Genomic DNA, 22,608 nt, shown 5'->3' on the forward strand with positions numbered 1-22,608 from the left:
TATCTATGACTCCTTCCCCACAGGTCATCCCGAACACATCTTCCCGCTGGTCCTGACCTCTGTCACTCAGGAGCTGTTTGGTTGCCGGGCGGATGAGGATGTAACCGGAGAAAATCCTTACAAGCTCCTGAGAAAGGAAGACATCGTACAAGACATGAAGACCAGAGCGGCCGTGTCCGACTTCAGCCCCGTCAAACAGATCGTGCTGGTGAGATTCACACACACATTCTGAACCGGTTCACGAGCGGAAGACGAACCTCAGCAGATCAACATGACTTAACAGTTCAGAAGCTTCAGACGCTGAGAGCAACTCTAGTTACTGCAAAACATGCTTTTCTTACTCAGGATTTTAGTCTTGTTTCCAAATATCTAAAATCAAGATGCATTTACTAGATGAAATGAAATGACATAAGAAGTTCTATCTAGTTTTCTGATAAAAAAATAAAAATAAAAAAATGAAGTGAGTTGATGCTTAAAAAAAGCAAAATGATCTGCCAATGGGGAGAAAAATAATGTTGTTTCTGTTTGAATTAAGATTATTTTTCTGACCCCATTGGCAGATCATTTTGCTTTTCTTAAGCATCAACTCACTTCATTTTTTTATTTTTATTTTTTTATCAGAAAACTAGATAGAACTTCTTATGTCATTTCATCTAGTAAATGCTTGATTTTGATTTTAAATATTTAGACTGGAAACAAGACTAAAATCCTGAGTAAGAAAAGCATTGTTTGCAGTGTTTATTCTATTCTTTATTGTTCTTGGTTACACTTTATTTTAAGGTGTCATTGTTACACTGTAATTATATATTTAAGTACTGAGTAATATTAATAAACTACATGTACTTACTATAGGGTTAGGGTAGGGTTAGGGTTTGGTTGAGGATTGGCTGCATGTAAATATGCATGATTTACTGTTATTACTATGGTAAGTACATGTAACGTGTAACAAAGACAATACTTGTTGTTTTTCTGCAGGAATACCCTGAAGATGAACTCCTGCTGGTGTTCGACAGAGACTTCACATACGGACAGTGCTTCTATCTGGTGCTCACAGTAGAGGCCAAAGACAACATGATGAAGGTGAGCGAGCAGAGGACACAGGCTGCTGATGATGAGGAGCTGGAGGAGGATGAAGAGGAGCACGTGATCGAGCCGAAGACTCCCGAGTCTCATCCGTGGATCTCTCTGGGCAGTGAACAGGAGATCGAGGACGAGTCGCTCACACAGGCCAGACCCAGAGTAAGAGATACTTATAACAGCCTTTAGTCTCTCTCTCTCTCTCTCTCTCTCTCTCTCTCTCTCACACACACACACACTCTCTCTCTCTCTCTCACTCTCAAGATTCAAATAGCTTTATTGATTAATAAATAAATAAATAAATAAATATATATATATATATATATATATATATAAGAATACATACAAAATAAATCTCTCTCACTCACTCTCTCACACACTCTCTCACATACACTCTCTCTCTCTATCTCTCTCTCACTCTCTCCTTCACACACTCTCTCTCTCTCACTCTTCCACTCACTCACTCTTGCACACACTCTCTCACACACACACACTCTCTCTCTCTCTCTCTCTCTCTCTCTCTCTCACTCTTCCACTCACTCACTCTCGCACACACTCTCTCACACACACACTCTCTCTCTCTCTCTCTCTCTCTCACTCTCTAAAACTCTCTCTCTCTCTCACACACTCTCACTCACTCCCTCACTCTCTCCTTAACTCTCTCTCTCTCACTCTCTCCTTAACTCTCTCTCTCTCACTCTCTCACTCTCTCACACTCTTACACTCTCGCACATTCTCTCTCTCTCACTCTCTCACTCTTTCACTCTCTCACTTTCACTCTCTATAAATGTTATATGTTTAATGTTTTTGTAAATAAAGTGGTGTTAAAGTGAAAAGTGTCTCCAGCTCAGGTATAAGATCACTCGTCCGAAGCGGCGCACTCCGGTGTGTCTCTCTGACTGGAGTGGAGGATACGTGGAGTGTCCATCATATGAGGACAAGAGATTCAGCATCACACGGATGGAGAGGGACACGAGCACTCAGGCCTGCAGAGACACCACACACTCGTCCACGCAAACACTGAGGTACACACACCTCAACACACTCACATCGTCTACATTTTCTATGATTGGCATGATGCGCTGAGAGATAGTTACGTGTTACAGGAAATCCCCAAAGAACATGTGGACGCAGTACGAGCCCCGAGAGTTCAGTCCTGAGGAGAAAGAGCAACACCTGCAGTCAGAAGACCTGAAGAACTTCATCACATCTGTAGCGACAAGGTCAGTCAACAAGCTGAACGTCTTCTGTGTTATTCTCAACTCACTTCTCTGTTCTCTGAATTTCCTAATGCCATACAATTTGGTTCTGGTTGTTCTCTCAAATTCAAATTCAAAATTGCTTTATTGGCATGACTGTAAATAATACAATATTGCCAAAGCTTGGAATACAAATATAAATATTATATATTAAAATAATATATATATATTGCATTTTTACAATGTTACGCACTTCTCTGGCGTCTCTCAGGTTTGAAGTGGCCCTGCAGCAGAATCTGATCTCAGACATGTTCTGTGACGACTGGGCGGCCCTGTGTGAGGACGACGGTGTGCCGACCGGGAAGACTGACACTCAGCTGAAGGAGTATCAGACCTTCATGGACCTGCACTTCAGCGGAGAGAAGAGCATCAGTCACGTGCACTGGCATCCCTCCATCAGCGGTCAGCGCCACGACATTCTAGTTCCAGTCAACACATAATACATACCTTTAATAAATCATTTAGGGTAAAATGGCCTTAGTGCGAAATAAAATAAAATAATAAAACAAAACAAAACAAAACAAAACAAAATAATAGGTACAGGGGGACGGGCCTGGGCCGTGGCAAGGCGTGGGTGGACCTGGGTCGTGGCAAGGCGTGGACGGGCCTGGGCCGTGGCAAGGCGTGGGTGGACCGGGTGGACCTGGGCCGTGGCAAGGCATGGGCGTACAGGCGTGGGTGGACCTGGGCCATGGCAAGGCGTGGGTGGACCTGGGCCGTGGCAAGGCGTGGGTGGACCTGGGCCGTGGCAAGGCGTGGACGGGCCTGGGCCGTGGCAAGGCGTGGGTGGACCGGGTGGACCTGGGCCGTGGCAAGGCGTGGGTGGACCTGGGCCGTGGCAAGGCGTGGGCGTACAGGCGTGGGTGGACCTGGGCCGTGGCAAGGCGTGGGTGGACCTGGGCCGTGGCAAGGCGTGGGTGGACCTGGGCCGTGGCAAGGCGTGGGTGGACCTGGGCCGTGGCAAGGCAGCCAGGGCGGAGCAGGCTGTGCAGGAGGCCAGGATGGACTAGACAGTTCAGGGTACCATGGCAGCACGGCCTCCATGGTTCTATCAAGGGACCCACTGTGTATTGACCACACACACCATATAATGGTTAGTGTAGCGGTCACTGAGGGCTCAGGATTAGTGGCAGCCATCTCTGCTGAGGGTTCAGGTTCAGGCGTGGCGGCAGCCATCTCTGCTGAGGGCTCAGGTGATGTGGTGGCAGCCATCTTGTCCAGAGACACTGGCTCGGCGGCGGCCATCTTGTCCGGAGACATTGGCTCGGCAGCGGCCATCTTGTCCAGAGACACTGGCTCGGCGGCGGCCATCTTGTCCGGAGACATTGGCTCGGCAGCGGCCATCTTGTCCGGAGACACTGGCTCGGCGGTGGCCATCTTGTCCGGAGACATTGGCTCGGCAGCGGCCATCTTGTCCGGAGACACTGGCTCAGCGGCGGCCATCTTGTCCGGAGACACTGGCTCGGCGGCGGCCATCTTGTCCGGAGACACTGGCTCGGCGGCGGCCATCTTGTCCGGAGACACTGGCTCGGCAGCGGCCATCTTGTCCGGAGACACTGGCTCGGCGGCGGCCATCTTGTCCGGAGACACTGGCTCGGCGGCGGACGGGGCATACTCAGACTCAGATTCAGAACAGACTAAGACTTGGCAGACATGGCGTGAAGTGGTTCAGGCTGAGAGGATACTGTGGGATTGCGGTGTTCCTCATCCATTAAACCCACAGTGAGAGTTGAGCCGCTTAACAAAAGGGCATAGTCAATATACTGGGCCAGGGAAAAATGAAGTTTTCCCCCTGGCAATCGGGACCGCACCGGATCGTTCAGCCCAAAACGAAAAATGTCCTTAAGAGCCACATCATTAAATTTTACCTGGCAACACAGTCCACAAAATTCCTCCACATACATTTCCAGGGGAAGAAGGTTCCCCTGGCGTAGGTTTAGGAGGGCAACCGCTGGGTTCATTGTTGGAGGTCAAGTATTCTGTAATGGATCCACTGGAGGCAAGTGTAAATGAGAACCCAAGTGCAGTTTTTTATAAACAAAACCAAACATGAAACAAAAACATGGCGTGGCATGAAAACATACACATACACATACACATACACATACACATACACATACACATACACAGATAGACAACAGACTATAGGAAACAATACTTGACAAAGACACATGGCAAACATGAGGGCTTAAATACACAGACTAATGACAAGACAACGGACACCTGTGAACAATGATCAGACAATAACCAATGACAAGACACATGGCAGGATCACATGACAAACAGGGAATCACATGACAGACATGGAAACATGACATGAGCAAACCCAAAACGTGACACATTGTGCAAAATAAAATAAAATAAAATAATACTAAAATAGACATGCAATAAAATGATAAAATATGTGTGTGTGTTTTTTTTACTGCATTCCCCCATTATTCTGCATAATAATGAGTGTTTTCAGGTGTGATTGCTGTGGCCATGATGGAGAGACTGTCTCTTGAGGAGCGGATCGATAACTCCACTAAACTCCTGTTAAACCCGTCATACATTCTCTTCTGGAGCTTCACTGACCCCGTAAACCCACGAGTAAATCCTCATCATCATCAATATATATTACGTATACAAAAGTTTCCAGTATAATGTTTACTGCAGTTTGATTGATGGAGGCAGGAACATGAGCAGAAGAACAGATGTGAACTCAATCCACTGTTTGCTTTGCAGTTGCAGCTTGAATGTCCTGAAGATGTTCTCTGTTTCCAGTTCTGTCCGTCAGACCCGAATATCATCGCTGGCGGCTGCATGAACGGCCAGGTGCAGAATCAGTTCAGAAATCTCCTCTTTTCTCTCTCAGTTTCACCTTCCACTTACGGGACTTTAACTGTTCCACTCTTTTATTGTACATTTGATCTCTCATGCATCTGTGTAGATTATTTAAAGTCCTCCTGTAGTCAATGATTTTATCCCTTAAAACTCATCTTTCATCACCAAAATTACATATTTAAATGTTTTTGCCTTAAAATATCTTGAATGTAACTCGACACCCTTGCCTCATTTAGTATGCACGGTTCTATGAATATGCAAATGAGCCCCGCCTCCACTCACTCAGCTCAGAGATCCACTGGTTGACGATCACACGTTGATCTGATTGGTTACAAGGTAGTTTGTGACGTCAGAAACACCAGCGATTTCAAAGCGTGTTTTTGAGATTGTCTTTGGTTCACTGCAGTTTTAAGGAGAAAATACTCAGCAATGCTGTCGACTTATGGTTTGACTTAAAGCACATTAAAAACACATAGACACATAAACAACATTAAAAGCTGGATTTTCACCACAGGGGGACTTTAAATATTATAGCCTACATATTTTCCCCAGTTTATCAATCAGAGTACATTAAGAAAGTATTGTATAGCAAGTTTTTCAGAATGTTATGTTTAAATGTGCAAATGAGCCATTGTCTAATTAAACATGCACTAATTTGTATACACTTCCAGAACATAAATCTGAAGCCAGGTTCAAAATATTATTATATATTCATACATATATTATATTCATATTACAATTAAAGGTTTTTACTGAGGGGATTTTGGATATCTCTTTTTATCACTCCATAAATCAGAAAATACTGTCGACAGACAGACAAAAACACACATTTTCACCATGTTTTAGGAATAAGATGTTGTATAAATCAGTGTGAGTGATAAATGAACAAACCCCTCAGTAAAAACCTTCAGAATATAGACAGGAATAACAATGTAAAGTTTGATGTTTATGAAAGTGCATGACAAAAAAGGCTTTGTCTGTAGTTCCCTTTCATGTAAAGCACTTTGAATAACCAACATGTATGAAATGTGCTTTATAAACACACTTGCCTTATGATGGACTCTCAGCAGAGATGAAGCTGAATCTGGACCATGAAGCTTTTTAAATGGCGTAAAATCCTCATCTCCACAAAGACCTAAAACACACCAAACACATGATTACGTTCTGCTTATATTAATGTTCAATATAAGTATATGTGCATCTGCTGCAACGTTAACACACGGTTATACTTTCGACTCATGACATGCAGTGGATCGACTAACTTTTGTTTTGTTGACAGGTAGTATTATGGGATATTTCAGCACATGTGGAGAGACTACAGGACACCTCAAACAATCTAGTGAGTTACACACGCACACACACACACACACACACACACACGCACACACTCACAGCTGTTATGTGTGCAAACAGCGGTTCACAACGGGTCATGTGACCACCAACAATCTGTTTAAAGCTCATTTAATGAACTGACGTTTAACTGATACCTTATATAAACACACTTACACAATCACAGAAGACGAACCCTGCGGTTATTAAGAGCATGTGTGTGTTTGCTAGCTATACTTTGGGAACCGTGTTGTGTCCAGATGTGCTAAATGTGACAAAACCTGCCTTTGATGACATCCTCACATGTAAAGATGACATCTAAATAAAGACTGTGTTTCTAGTTATTATTGTTAGCTTTATATAAAACAATACTAGATTATGGTATGTGCTCATTCAGATACATTGTAAAAAAAAACAGTAAAAGACTGTAAAAATGCTATGGTAAAACCTGTATTGGTAAGTTATTGGTAAGTTCCCTTACTCTGTACAGTGAAAAACTGTAATAGACCTAATGGGACGTTTCATGTAATTTTACAGTAAAATACTGTATAACTGTAAAATGTTAAAGTCATCTTATTATATACAGTAAAAGAAACGCAAATTGACATTCCCAGAATCCTATGTGTGACAGCTCACATTTGATGGATTTTCATTGAAATAATGTTAATGAAGTAATGAAATGTTTAGTCTTAGTTTTCTTATCACTTTTTATGTTGTTAAATTAATGTTTAAATTGTAAATGTTAACATTAATTAAGATTACTAAATGCTGTAGAAGTATTTTTTATTTTTCATGTTAACTACTAATGTTAACAAATGAAACCTTACTGTAAAGTGTTACCCTTTTTTTTTTTTTACACTCGTTTTCCAGGACAAAAGCGGTGTAATTCCCGTGGTCCGGTACTGCGCTGTGTCTGGGATAGAGAACGGACACAAAGCTCCGGTCACAGATATTCAGTGGCTGCCAGAAACATTCGAGGTGAACGAGGTTTAAAAACAGAAAAATATAGCGGCTACACTGCAAAACATGCTTTTCTTACTTAGTACTTTTGTCTTGTTTCCAGTCCAAATATCAAACATTTCTTAAATCAAGATGCATTTACTAAAGTAGTAAAATGACATAAGATATTATGTCCTGTTTTCCGGGGGAATTAATCAAAATTAAAGGAGCGGTATAATGCCCTTTTCACAAGATGTAAAATCAGTCTCTGATGTCCCCAGAGTGTGTGTGTGAAGTTTTAGCCCAAAATACCCCACAGATATTTTTATATAGCATGTTAAAGTTGTCACTTTTTGAGGGTGAGCAAAAACACACCATTTTGTGTCTGTCCCTTTAAATGCAAATGAGCTGCTGCTCCCGGCACAGGGGGCGGAGCTTCAAGAGCTGGTGTCCTTTTACCTCACACACACTGCACTGAATATTTAAAAAACTTTTAGCCTTTTATGTTCAAACCGGAGTTAGACAAAGATTGAGAGACTCAAGAAGAAGTGACAACATGTAGACAACATAGTTGATGAATTTATGTTGCTTGTCGTGATAATCTATAAACCGTGTTGCGGGGGCGGGGAACACGGTGGACACCAGTTTATGTAAATTTGAAGGTTTGTGATGTCACTAAACCGGGAGGAAGCTTGTGTAGTCTCTACCAGCCGTTTGTTGTAGTCCTTAAAAAACGATTTCTTTAAAAGCAAATATCTCCCTTTGCTTTGAACTTTGAGCGTTGTAACTTTGCAGATGTTGTTTATGCTCAAACAGCCACATTACACACTAACTAAAGTTAGAAAAGTCAATTCATAATCAACCACCCCTTTAAGTGAGTTGATGCTTAAAACAAGCAAAATGATCTGCCAATGGGGAGAAAAATAATGTTGTTTCTGTTTGAATTAAGATTATTTTTCTGACCCCATTGGCAGATCATTTTGCTTTTTTTGAGCATCAACTCACTTAATTTTGATTAATTCACCCGAAAAACAAGACATAATATCTTATATCATTTCACTCATCTAGTAAATGCATCTTGATTTAAGAATGTTTAGATATTTGGACTGGAAACAAGACAAAAATACGAAGTAAGAAAAGCGGGGGGTTTTTTGCATTTAAGAGTTTTTAATATTTAAATTTAAATCGTACTGCAGCATTTATTTTCATCAATTTCTCGCTCAGGTGTCCAGATTCGGGATTCCAGTGGAAAACGCGAGTCGTATGTCCGTTCAGATGGTCACATGTGCTCCTGACTGGTGCTGCGATCTACACTAGATGCACATACACGTTTATGCTCTTGTTTAACATCAAACTCACTCCTCAACGTGTGTGTGTGTGTTTCAGCTGTTTGTTATTCTGGGATCTTCGATCTCCTCGTGTCGTGTCTCAGTCCCTCACAGACGTGAAACAGAAATCGGAGGAAAAGCCCCCGGAAAACCCTCATGGTGTCCCAAATACATTCAAACACCTCAACCTGACCTGGAAACCCTTTATCCGAGTACGTGATGCACACAAACACACACACACTGCGCTTAAAGTATTATTATTTATTTCATTTATTCATTCTTATATAGCACAGTTTAATGCAACACGGGTTGCCCAAAGTGCTTCACAATAAAGAAGAAACGTCAATAGATAAAGATAAAAATACATAGAATCACATTAAACAGACATGATATTAATGATTTTAGCCTACATTTGAAAGTAATTATAGATTAGGCTGATCTAATTGAGACGGGAAGATCATTCCAGAGTTTTGGACCCACTCGTGAGAAAGCACCAGTTTATTTCTCGCAATTCAGACTTTCTTCTCAGAATTGCACGTTTATATCTCGCAATTCTGACTTTATAACAAACAATTGGGAGATATGTATATAAAGTCAGAATTGCATCAAAGAGTATAGAAGTACCAAGAGGCGAAACTCAATAGAACGTTCCATTGCAACAAACTCACCCATGCGCAGAGCTGCAGCTCCGCCATCTTGGACTGAACGCAACACAGCTGTCATAGAATTGAACGATACCGGTTCAAATTCAAAAGCGGTTAAATGAACTAAAAAGTAGTTTCTAGTTTTTAATATCTCTAGAGCAGACATCCCATGTCTCCCGGAAGATCCGGGAGTCTCCCGCATATTGATAGCGGCTCCCTGATGCCCACAAATTAGCTAAAATCACCCGGAATCTAGAGCGAGCGCGCAGCTCCAAACCGTGTAACGTAGAGCACACGGCAGAAAGGGTGAGGGAGCGAAATATCAACATATCAACCTAAAATGTGGAACACAACTTGTTCAGATTTTTTGCTTTCATTTTCTTGCAGTTCTAGAGTAAAATATATTTTGTAATATATATATTTTATATAAAATATAAATAATTATATTTTAAATTTGTACATTTTAATAAACTCAATCTTATATAACTTTTTTCTGTTTCACTTTCATAATTTATTTCACTTCAACAATAATCTGACAAATTAAAACAAGACCAACCATAGGTCTAAATTCCAAAGCATTCCTGAATTACAACCATTAAGTTTGGATAGTGATTTTCATGTTTATGCGAAAAAAAGTTAAAGGGTTAATTTAGTGATAACAATGAATTAATAAAGCGGTCATTTGCCAGGTTAGGTGTTCATATATCTCTGAAAGTATGCGATTTAAAAAGCCAATTTCGAGTCTTGACAATTTCGACCAAATACATAACATTAGCAAACTGTTACTGCGGTTATGGGATAGCTTACATTAACGTTACAGCACCTGTTATCGTTGACGTTAGCTCACTTTAAAGTTAATAAAAACCTTTTCTACTTTACCTCTCTGGATCTTTGGGGAATCTATGAAATGCTAGTTGATTGGTTGTACACTGGTAGTTGTTGCAGTTGATGGCAGAACACTGTTTTCTTTGTTTCCAATTATTTCCAGACATAATGTTAATGCTGTACAGTAGTTGTGCTAACGGTAAAGCCGTTGGTTCAGTCCAAAATGGCGGCCGCGCTACCGAAGCGCCACCTAGTGGCTGTTGTCAAAACTGCAACGGAGTTTCGCCTCTTGTTACTTCTATACTCTTTGATTGCATGATATAAAGTCGCAATTGCGTGTTATAAAGTGAACTAAACTGATGATAATAAAGTCTTTTTTTCCTTAGAATTGGACTTTATAACTGGCAATTTTTTTGAGAAAAGATGTCTGAATTGCGAGTTTATTTAAACATTAGAAGTAGAATTAAACATTTTAAAAGATAATTGCTATTTTTTATCTCACAATTGCAAGTTTAAATCTCGCAATTCTGACTTTATATCTTGCAATTGTGAGATAAAAAGTAGCAATTATCTTTTTAAATGTTTAATTCTGTGGTGGAAACAAGCTTCTATACATATCGCAATTTTGACATTTTCTCACGAAATTCTTTGTTTAGAATTCACAATTATGTTTTTGTTGTTGTTGTTGGCAATGCAAATATGCAAATAAGAACTTTAACCAAGGCCGAGTTAAAGGCGGGGCTTCCACCATGTCCAGGACACACTTTTTTGTGACAGCATATAATATTTAAAATGTAAAAATAATAACATTAAATTAGTTACGCAAATAACTAGAGGCATAGTGCAGTGTATTGAATTGAACTGAATTGTGCTGGATGATGACATGATTGTTTTTTAAAATAATTTTTAATCATTTGTTTCATAATTGATGAATTTAATGATGAACTAAAACGGATGAAATATTGTATTTAAAATTGAATAAATAAAACTGCGAAGGGAATAATGATACTATTGTCTTTTTAGAGCTGCTTTACAGCAGAAATTAAATGAAAGTTATTGATTCTGTTATTTTTCTGTTTATTACTGTGAAGCTGCTTTGTTTTATATAAAGTGCCTTTAAATCAGGTTCAGTCTCTCTACTGTAGGTCTCCTTACCAAAGATCGGCTCCAGTGGCGAGTACAGTCCTCTGAAGTTCAGCTTTCAGGACAATACAGTGGACTACGTTACCGGTGAGACACCAGCCCTTTTTTAGATTTATTCGGTTTCTATTTACAACCTGTTTTTGCAGCGTTGAGCTATGTTGCCAATCACAGACATATCTGTTGAGCACATGAACCCAAAAGAGTTCTGCACGCTTGCGAATCCTTTTATTATAACCAACAAAGTTTAAACACAATGTCAATAAGAGATTAATTGTACAGTGTAAACAGCTTCAATGATTATAACAGGAGTTTTCACATAAGTAGAGTTTTGTATTCCTCGCGTTGAACTGAAGAGAAGAAACACTGACTCTTACACTGAACACTGACTCTCTAACACAATTAACCTTCAATTCAAATCTTGATTTTGCACAAATTTAATTTAGAAAAATATATATTTGTTTTTTCATACAAACAAATTGTTTAGGTGTTTTTTTCTTTATATACATGAAGCAAAAACAAAGTTCTGGAGTTCTGCAAAGAAAAAGCATCATCATCATAAAAATGTAAATTTAAATATATATATATTTATTAAAATAAATAATAAAATAATAAAATGTTTATTTTAATCTAAAATAATTATTAAAAAGAGGAAATATTTTATTTGAAATAAATTATAATTGAAATATTTTTTTAATAAAATCAATAAAAAATATAGCTGCATGCACCGATGACGGGCCCTATCCCTGGCGCCACCGCCACAGTGCCACTATGACCATCCATGAGATCATTTAAATTTAAATAAACTGCTTGTGACACGATGTCATAGGTCTGTTTCAAGTGATTACAAATGTATCATTTCAATCTCAAAATTTTGTACTTCCAAAAGTATTTGTTAAGGTCAAGTTTATTAACCTAATAAATAAACTATTTATATAAAACTAAATGGTCAGTCAGAATTAAAATAAATGATTATAAGATAAAAACAAATAAAAATAAAACAAAAAAATATTAATTATTTACTTTAGAATAAAAAGAAATAAGTAACTAGCTTTAAAACAAAAACATTCAAGATAAAAAACTAAATATTTTTACAAAAAAAAGTTTGTGCACGTCATGTGACCATTACCTGATATAAGAGAACCGTGATTGATTCATGATGACAGATTGTTCATTTCAGGGTGAAATAATGCATTATTGTGCGACTCCAAAAAGCGTTCAGTCAGTTTCTACTCACCTTTAATGCACATGTTTTCTCTCTAGGTGAGAAACCCCCACAGGACAGGGATCGGGAAGAAGTGTGTGGATTCGCACAGCTCCGGGTGCCGTCGGCCAAACAGCAGAAACCCCTGGAGAACATCAGCACAAAACTATATGTGGGGACGGAGGTGAGGCGCTGATCTCTACGGAAGATCCCTGAACCGCAACGTAAAAAAATAAATAAATAAAAAATCCGTAAAAAATGAATAAATCGAAAATTACGAGAATAAAGTCGAAATATTTCAAGATTAAAGTCGTAATATTTTGTTTACAGGTGCTAATCTACCAACATGGCATTACCATTAGTCTTAGGACGTTACAAAATATATACTGCGCCGGAATAGACTTTTCAGACTGGATGGAGTATCCAGCTTTATATCTGAGGAAATCGCGGGATCCGGCCAAATGATTGGATACAGAATTATGCACTTAAAATATATCCAGAAAGGATTTACGGTGAAGAGGGAGACAGTACAGTTACTGTTAAAGAGGTTCTATAATGCCCTTTTCACAAGATGTAAAATAAGTCTCTGATGTCCCCAGAGTGTGTGTGTGAAGTTTCAGCTCAAAATATTTTTATATAGCATGTTAAAATTGTCACTTTTTGAGGGTGAGCAAAAACACGCCGATTTTGTGTCTGTCCCTTTAAATGCAAATGAGCTGTTGCTCCCGGCACAGGGGGCGGAGCTTCAAGAGCTGGTGTCCTTTTACCTCACACACACATGCACTGGAAATTTCAAAAACTTTTAGCCTTTTATGTTCAAACCGGAGTCAGACAATGATAGAGAGACTCAAGAAGAAGTGACAACATGTAGAAGCAACAGGACATTTCTGAATGGTTAGTTGATGAATTTATGTAGCTTGTGTGTAGTTATCTTCTAGTCATTGATTAGCATATTCTGTCATGATAATCTATAAATCGTGTTCCGGGGGCGGGGTTTTAGTAAATTTTAGGGTTGGTGATGTCACTAACCCGGGAGGAATGTGGTGTAGTCTCTACCAGCCGTTTGTTGTAGTCCTTAAAAAGCGATTTCTTTAAAAGCAAATATCTCCCTTTGCTTTGAACTTTGAGCGTTGTAACTTTGCAGATGTTGTTTATGCTCAAACAGCCACATTACACACTAACTAAAGCTAGAAAAGTGAAATTATAATCAACCACCCCTTTAAGTGTTCTCGACCCAGATGTCGTTGCCTATAGACGAGCAACACTATCCTGGACCAAACTATATGTGGCATGTTCACTCGTATGTGTCTTCGTGCTCGTCTATAGGCGTCCTAAGACTAATGGTAATGCCATGTTGGTGGATTAGCACCTGTAGAGATTCCTTTTGTTGAAAGGCAAGCCCAGATAAAAGTAAAAAGCTACTGCATTAGATCCATGTCTGAGGCAGTTCGACTTGACGAGCGCATTTCTTTACTAAAATAAATAAATAACTTCAACGGAAGACTGTATTCTCGAAATATTTCAAATTAATCTCGAAATGATACGACTTTATTCTCGTAATTTTAGATATTTTTTTTTACGTTGTGGTTCAGGGCTTCCGTAGATCTCTGCACGGGCAAAACATGCTTATAAAACACACATCAACCCCTTTCCATCCACTCAACTATATTATGGCAGAAGAATAATGTATTATGATTGATTATTAGGCTATTGATAAATTGAGTCTCTTTTAGGACGGAGAACTCGTTTACACCGACTGGAAAATGGAGAAGGACAACGACTCAGGACGACTGTTAAGTAAGTTAACACCCAAACAACACATTTTTACACACACTCAGATGAAAACATGAATGATTTAAGATGTGGGATTAAATTCAGAGGTCAAATGTTTAAAGTGATAATTTGAGTTTAATTACTATTGTTCACTTGATCAAGAACCTGAACCTCCGGCTGTTCCCGGGGGTCCCAGCTTGAGGAAAATCAAGATTAAATCACTTTAAATAAAAAAAAAAAGCATCTTCTAATAAGTGATACATATTAAAGGACATATTTTACTCACCTTTGAGTCGTTCCAAACCTGAATGTCGTTTGGAGAATCTTCACTGCGCTTTTCCACACTAAACTTCATAGTGAAGAATTATTAACTTTCTGCATAAATATTTATTTTGCACAAATTTAGTTATAAAGTTTAGTAATAATTTAGTTATATCAAATATATTTTGATGTCATACAAAAAAAAATAATTATTATATACATGCAGAAAACACATTTCTGGAGTTCAGGAAAGAAAAAAACCTCATCATCATAAAAATAAAACAGTAAAAAAGATGAAATATTTTACTTGAAATAAATAAAAATAAATAAATAAATAAATAAATAAATTGAGAATAAAAACAAAAGTAAACATAAAATAAATAAATAAATAATTTTAAAATAAAGTATAAATATTTTATTTAAAATAATTAAAAAATGTAATTGAATAAATACTTTTAAAATAGAAATAATTAAACAATAAAACATATTAAAAATATAATATATTTTAAAACTAAAATAAATAAATATTTTGAAAATAAAAACAATCAAAAGTGAAAAAAGAAATATTTGATTTAAATTAAATTAAAAATAATACACTTTGAAAATAAAAACAAAAATAAAACATACTAAAAAGATAAAATATTTGTCAAATAATTTAAAATAAATATATAATTTGATTATAAAAACAATACTAAATACTAAAAAGATTAAATATTTTATTTGAAATCAATTCAAATTAAAATAAATAAAAACAATCAGAATAAAACACATGCTAAAAATAATAAATATTTTATTTGAAATAAAATAAAAATATGAAAAAAAATTATTTTGTTAATCTGCATTTCATGTGACCTTTAACGGAATTTGTGAAAGTGTGTATATATTAATAGTAACGTAAATTCTCAGGGGGACTTCAAATAAATATTTTAGCTCTAAATACTTTGCATGTTATTTGGAGAATCTTCAATCAACTCTTTTCCACACAAAACTTCATCTGACCACGTCTGTCAGGCTCCACAGTGGATAAAAACACCATAAAAGCCAGATTAAACACCTACCATTTTACTGTAGAAGCTGAAGATCTCCAGCAAACAGAACAACACTAAATTATGCGATTATTGAGCCGCTTTTCAGACGATGACGAATGTCAATAAATCAGGACTTGTGAAACTCGAGCTGGTTGTGGTTTTCCCAGAATCACAGCTCATCGTGAAGGATTTTGGCAGAGATCGAACCTAATTTGATCAAACCACCACCTGTAAACCGAGGCAATTAGAGAGTGATTTCCATAAATATTACAGGATATTAAGTTTCATTAGTGCAGCGTGTCTGAACTCATTTACTGTGAGCGTTCGATCTTAATGAAGCCTGTTATTTCTTTCTCATAAGTCCTGTTGTTCCATTCATCTCTTCTCCTTTTGGCACATGCTTTTCACACCCAGTGCACTATTTGCTTGTTGTCTATTGTACATACTGTTATATTTACACATATGAATGTGGCAGATTACATTGCATACATTTTTTTCTGGGAATCGAACCCATAACCATGACCATGCGAAGTTGCGAATGCCATGTTTGAGTGACAGCACATGATATAAGGACATTAAAAACCCTGTTTCAAAACAAATTTTGAGATAAAATATTTACTTAAGGTGCCAAAGATTTTAAGTTAATATCTCAATAATTTAACAGCATGCCACACCTGCAATGCTGATAAAAAATTTGGTAAAAAAAAAAAAAAAAAAAAAATCAGAATAAATATTTATTTATTTTGCACAAATTCAATGAGGGTAAAAAGCATGTTTGTTTGAATAAAAAAAATATATTTTGCTGTTTTTTTCTTTAATTATACATACAAAAAACTTCACCGTAAAAATGTAAAATGAAACCCTTAATACTAAAAAGATTTTAAATATATTTAAATTAAAATAAATAATTTGAAAATAAAAACAATCAAAATAAAATATGTACAAAAAAGAAAAAGAAAAACAATAAAAATAAAATACTAAAAATTATGAAATGTTTTATTTAAAAAACAAATTAAAAATGTAAATTAGTAAATACTTTTAAAATTAATACAATCTAAATAAGACACGTACTAAAAATAAGAAATATTTTATTTGAAATAAATTAAATTTGAAAAATAATTCGAAAATAGTCAAAATAAAAATTTACTAAAAAGATCAAATATTTTTTTAAATAAATTAAATGTAAAATAAATAATTTGAAAATAAAAACAATCAAAATAAAATACAAAAAAAGATGAAATATTTTATTTAAAATAACTGTAAGAATGTAAAACATTTAAAATAAAAATAATCAAACATTCACGATTCTCTGAAGGTAAAGAAATGAAACATTTCATCTTTTTTAGTATGTGTTTTATTTAGATTGTTTTTATTTTAAAATAATTTTTTTATTTTGCAGTTTTTATGATTAAATTAATTAGTAGTTTTTCTTCAACTCACAAAGCACATGAGACGCGACACGTTACACACAAATATTGGGTAAATTTTGTAATTATATTGCACTATTTTTATCAATACATCTTAAAACTGAAATATATTTATAAATAACATTTCGACTCAAGTTTTGCACTGATCTTGTCGTAGTGCATTCTGGGATTGCATTCTCTGTAGATTTTTTCTAAAAGAAGATATTTTAAGAAGTGTTTTTTTTTTGTCAATGTTTTTTGAACCTCAGTGTTCTTCAAAATATATTTTATGTTCCACAAAAGAAAGAAAGACGTACAGGTTTGAAACCACATGAGGCGGAGTAAACAATGACAAAGTGTTCATTTTTGGATCTGATGGTTTATTTTTGTTGATTTTATTATTAAATGTTTTATGCAAAAGTTATTTTTCATGTGTTTTTTCTGCCAGGTGCCAAACCCACGCATCAGTTCCCCGCACACCACACTATGGTGAACACCGTGAGCCGCTCTCCGTTCTTCAAGGACATCATCCTGACTGTGGGCAGCTTCAGTTTCGCCATCTGGAAAGAAGGGGTCATGGTGAGGTCACGGCACAAGCACATCAAACGGACAAAAGCATCTGTGCTTATTCTTTAAGGGCCCTATTTTAACAATCTAAGCTCATGGTCTAAAATGCACAGCGCAAGTGTCCGAATCCACTTTTGCCAGTTTAACGACGGGACAAATGGTCAGTGGTCCCGGTGCATGGTCTAAAAGGGTTTCTCTATTCTCTTAAAGATTAATGGGTGTGTTTCGGGCCCTTATTGTAAAGTGCTACCATAGAATAGAATAGGCTTATAATAGAATAGGCAGTAGTTTGAATCAGTTTTAGATGGAGTTTAGCATGTGCTGAATGATTCGGTCTCACTTCTCGTTTCAGAGCGGCCCGATCCTCATGTCGGCCTGCTCCAAGATCATGTGTACGATCGGTCACTGGTCCCTGTCCCGGCCGGCGCTCTTCTTCATCGGGAAGGAGGACGGGAACATCGAGGTTTGGGATCTGCTGCTAAACACCCATGAACCCTCACAAACCCAGAACATCAGCACCGCCTCCATCACCTGCATCAGATCCAGCAGCTCCGCCGGTAAATACGATTGACAATTAGCATACAGTTTGGATTGGCGGTATGGTTCTGTTCTGTTCAGTCTAGCATGGATAAGAGCAGCAATAACCCCTCTTAGGGTAAAGAGAACAGAACCAACATGAATGTATTACAGATATCATTAATTCAAGATTTTAAAGTACAACATAATTCGAGATCAAATCCTGACTGGAGACAGGAGGAGCTGGGGAGGGAGGAGGGTAATGCGCTCCTGAGAAACGCGAGAGCTGCTGATAACACTGAAGGAGCTTATATATGAATACAGTGATAGTGTCGTATTCCTATTGGTAGACGTGGATCAGCTGATGAGAGCTTGACTAACGTGACCTGCCAGAACTGACGCTACACTTGATGTTAGTACATATTCAACCTGATCATCTAATCATATTCGTTTGATTATCCCTATAAAAAACCTGTCTATAGTCGCTCTCTGCTTTTGGTTTCGCTGCCCCAAATGATTGGAATGTGCAACAAAAGTCACTTAAATTGGAGTCATTTATTTAAAAAACTATTAGGGAGTGTTTTTATCACAGCGTGTGAATGTTTTAAATGAATGTACTGTATATATGTGTGTGTGTGTGTGTGTGTGTGTGTGTGTGTGTGTGTGTGTGTGTGTGTTTGTGTGTGTTTGTGTGTGTGTGTGTATTGTAATATGTTAGTATGTCCTTCACGAGATCTTAATTCTCCTGCCAGGCTGTTGTTGAAAATAAGAACTTGTTCTTAAGTGACTTGACTGATTAACTAAAGGTTAAAGACCAAAACTCCTGAAGTCTAGAGGTCAGGATTCAGCACAAAGAACTTAAAGGGGTCGTGACGTGGATTTTTTATTATTATTTAAATATGTTTCTCCAGGTTCACTTATATTGTTAATAAAGGTTTTTTGCACAAACAAACCCCCAAAATACACTGCCATTCAAAGAACCTTTTTAAACATTACATCGAGACCCATCTGTGTCATCTTCTCAGTTCTCACATGCGTCGCGGCGCTCTAGTGAAGACGTCCCTTCAGTTCATTTTAATTTTTCATTTTATCCCTTCAAACTCATATTATTCCTAATTTTATTTTAATTTTATCCCTTCAAACTCATATTTGATAATTAAAATGACAATTAAACATGAAAATAATTTGTATGTTTGTTCATTCTTAGCTCAAATTAACTAATGTAGTTTACTAATGTTAACAAATGAAACCTTATTGTAAATTGTTACAGAAATTTCTAAAGATAAATTCCAAGAATATTCTTAAGAAGCTTTCAAATATTTTCTTAAGAACACAATTTTTTTCAGCACTCTGCATCACATTTTAATGACCTGTGTATTTTTAAATAATTAGTTTTAAAGAGCCAGTCTCAGAATGATTCAGTCTGTTTCATTCATTTGAGCTCTTTGAACAATAAACTATGAGATTTATACTAACTAACATTAATAAATGCTTTGAAAATATATATTGCTCATTGTTAGCTAATGCATTAACTAATGTTTAAGTCAATACTTGTATCCCTTCAAACTCATATTAGATCATCATAAAATGACATATTTAAACATGAAAATAATTTGTATAAACTTGATTTTCATCAACTAATATTATTGGTAATTCCAATTTTTTTCTCTTATGTATGAAAATAGCAGAAGACTTGTATTCTTAAGAGTGTTTTGTGGACTGACCCCAGGACAGATCCTGACGTGTCCTGTTTCTCTCCCATAGGGAAGCATCATCTTCTGGCGGTCTCAGACCGTATCGGGACACTACACATCCTACAGATCCCATGGACCCTGCGCAAATCCTCCAACAACGAGGTGAGAATGTCATCTCATGTTCAGCTGGACAACTATCAGTACTGAATAAAATAATAATTCATCTATTCAGTTCATGGACTCTTTTCACAGACTGATGACGCGTTTCCACAGTTATTAACATTGTAAATTTATAGTATTAAACTTTATGTTGTCATTAAAGGTGCAGTAAGTGATTTCTGAGGAACACTGTTGATATTTGAATTGACCTATTGCTAAGCCACGCCCCCTCCACTCACTCGGACAAACAGTCCACATTCGGTAACAGGCGCTATGGCAGCTGTCACAGTAGGAGACATTTCACAGGAGGCAATTGATGATTTTTGGAGACAGAAAGATTATATATCATCTCAAAGTCACCAAAAGGGCCTTAACTATGCATTGGAGGGTTATATTAATAATTTTATTGTTGAGAAGGTTGATGAAAAAGCTTCAGCTCCAGACAAAGATTTACAGGTCACAGTGTAATGTTAAACGTTATAGTTTGGTGCTAATTCGCTTCAAACGCTCGCGCGAATGTGATACTCTATTCGCGTTTGCTGTGAACGCTGCATAATGAACAGGCTGCGATGTCAAGATTGCAATGCTGGAATGTGTGTGTGTGTGTGTGTGTGTGTCAGAGAGAGAGAGAGAACAGTGGAAACATAAAAACATACTCCATCATTTTGTTCAGCTTGAAGCTAGGCTAACGTTAGCCTAACGTTACGTTAGAGATGTTACAGATAACGTTCAAATATGTTGTTGACTTACCTTAGAACAGATGTAGACATCCTTGTTTAATATCCACGTTTAGTTGGTGTTGTGGTCTACCGCATAACTTAATCCAGAGCAGACACTTATCTCGTTTGAGATGTGGCTTGGGAAAGGGTAAAAAATACACACCGTCGCCCAGCCTCTCAGGATACCTAGTGTCGGAGTTGCATGTACCCGTTTGACCATTTTTAACTTAAAATGACAAGAAAAAACATATAAAAACGAATGAAAACTGACTAACTGCAATGCATTTCAATGGACGTGGAAGCAGAGAATGTCCGAGTGTATTGGGTTAGCTATGCGCACTGTGATTGGCTCAGCGCGTTTGGGGGCGTGGCTTAGCCATAGGTCAATTGATGCCCAAACACGGCCTTGCCTTTATTGCCCCGCCCCCCCAAAAAACAAATACGCTAGTATGCACAACAGGCAACCACTAACAGCTCGCGCAAGCATGGATGAATCAGCTGTGATTCAACAACAACGGCATACAACAGCGCATCTTGCTTCTGTGAAACATAGCAAAATGTTACTCGTGTATGGAGCAGAAACAACACAACCTTGGTGTCCGTGTTCAAGCCTTCCCACTCTGTAATGTCTCTCCAGTGCTGGAAAGCTTTTCTAATATTGGTGCAGTCCTGACTCCTAACTCTCTCGCCTTCCCCATCATGAGTGGACACGCCCCCTACTGCTGATTGGCTCACTCTCTCTCCTCCCCCATCTTGAGTGGACACGCCCCCTACTGTTGATTGGCTCACTCTCTCTCCTCCCCCATCTTGAGTGGACACGCCCCCTACTGCTGATTGGCTAAGACAGTGTTGTGATCGGTCTGATCCACTTTTGTTTTTTTCTCCTATTTACACAGCCAGGACTATTGTACAAACACAATATTTATTTCAGCACACACACAAAGAACAAACATCTAGCAAATATTCACAAAATTTTCTGTCTAGATGTTGATTTAAATTTTTTCAACAGAAAATTTCTTCTAATCTCAGAAATGTGAAAAGAGTCCATTTCAATAGATTCTGGGATTGGGATTAAAAGAGAAATTTAATGTTGAATTAGGTAGCTGCATAATATTGTCAGAACAGACTTCACATTGTGAGCATGACTAAAAATGCAATCAATGTAGGACTAGGATTTCTAAGTGAGATGCACGTATATCATGTTCTCTACAGAAACAGAATGTGAGGAAGTACTTCGAAAAGGAAGAGGAACGGCTGGAGTACTTAGAGAAACAGCAGATCAAACACGAGAAGCACAAGAAAGAGATGGAAGCTGAACAACTGAAGAAGAAGACGGTGAGAGAGGAACATTTACCCGGGTTTTTAATAGTTAACTAAAACTAAAACCATGAAAAACATTTTCGTTACTTGGAAGAAAAAAAAAACATTAACTGAAATTAAATAAGATATAAAAAAACTTGTTTCAGCTAGTTGCCAAAGCAATATTTCTCATTTTCATTTAGTTTAACTAATGAAAGAAGGGGGAAAAACAGAGGTTTGGAACTGAAGGGCGATGAAATGATAATTCATGTTATGGTGAATTATTCCTGTAATTATTCTTGATGATTTATCCTCTATTTCTATGTGCTTTGAGATTATGTACACTCAAAAAATATTTAAGCATAAATTTAAGATTTAAATGGAATACATAATTCCCATCCATTTGGATTACACAGTTTTAACAAAAACAGTCTAATAAACTTAATGTGATGCATATTTGTCAGTCATACTTCAATGATTACATACATATATACAAGATTTATGCACTCAAAAAAATAAATAATAATTATTATTAACTATTTGCATCCATTTGATTCCATTTAAATAATAATATTTTTTCATTAAAATTAACAATTACATTTATTCAATTCAAAATTA

The 22,608-nt window shown here is 37.2% G+C and overlaps 1 protein-coding gene across 1 annotated transcript in view; it reads left to right on the top strand.

The window, feature by feature from the left end:
• The window catches only part of dnai3 (dynein axonemal intermediate chain 3), a gene marked incomplete at its 5' end in the record, with an annotated part of 42,846 nt that overhangs the window by 6,271 nt on the left and 13,967 nt on the right, over positions 1–22,608 (top strand). The window contains 18 exons of the mRNA XM_084098665.1: positions 24–208; positions 976–1,239; positions 1,924–2,102; positions 2,184–2,300; positions 2,548–2,738; positions 4,801–4,925; positions 5,061–5,150; positions 6,439–6,498; positions 7,359–7,466; positions 8,652–8,725; positions 8,814–8,967; positions 11,370–11,454; positions 12,628–12,752; positions 14,302–14,365; positions 17,485–17,615; positions 17,956–18,160; positions 19,884–19,975; positions 21,904–22,026. Coding sequence (XP_083954791.1) covers positions 24–208; positions 976–1,239; positions 1,924–2,102; positions 2,184–2,300; positions 2,548–2,738; positions 4,801–4,925; positions 5,061–5,150; positions 6,439–6,498; positions 7,359–7,466; positions 8,652–8,725; positions 8,814–8,967; positions 11,370–11,454; positions 12,628–12,752; positions 14,302–14,365; positions 17,485–17,615; positions 17,956–18,160; positions 19,884–19,975; positions 21,904–22,026 — 2,372 coding nt within the window. The remainder of the gene's footprint in view (positions 1–23; positions 209–975; positions 1,240–1,923; positions 2,103–2,183; positions 2,301–2,547; positions 2,739–4,800; positions 4,926–5,060; positions 5,151–6,438; positions 6,499–7,358; positions 7,467–8,651; positions 8,726–8,813; positions 8,968–11,369; positions 11,455–12,627; positions 12,753–14,301; positions 14,366–17,484; positions 17,616–17,955; positions 18,161–19,883; positions 19,976–21,903; positions 22,027–22,608) is intronic.

Source organism: Abramis brama (assembly GCF_963993115.1).
Source record: "Abramis brama genome assembly, chromosome: 22".
Classification (NCBI taxonomy): Eukaryota; Metazoa; Chordata; class Actinopteri; order Cypriniformes; family Leuciscidae; genus Abramis; species Abramis brama.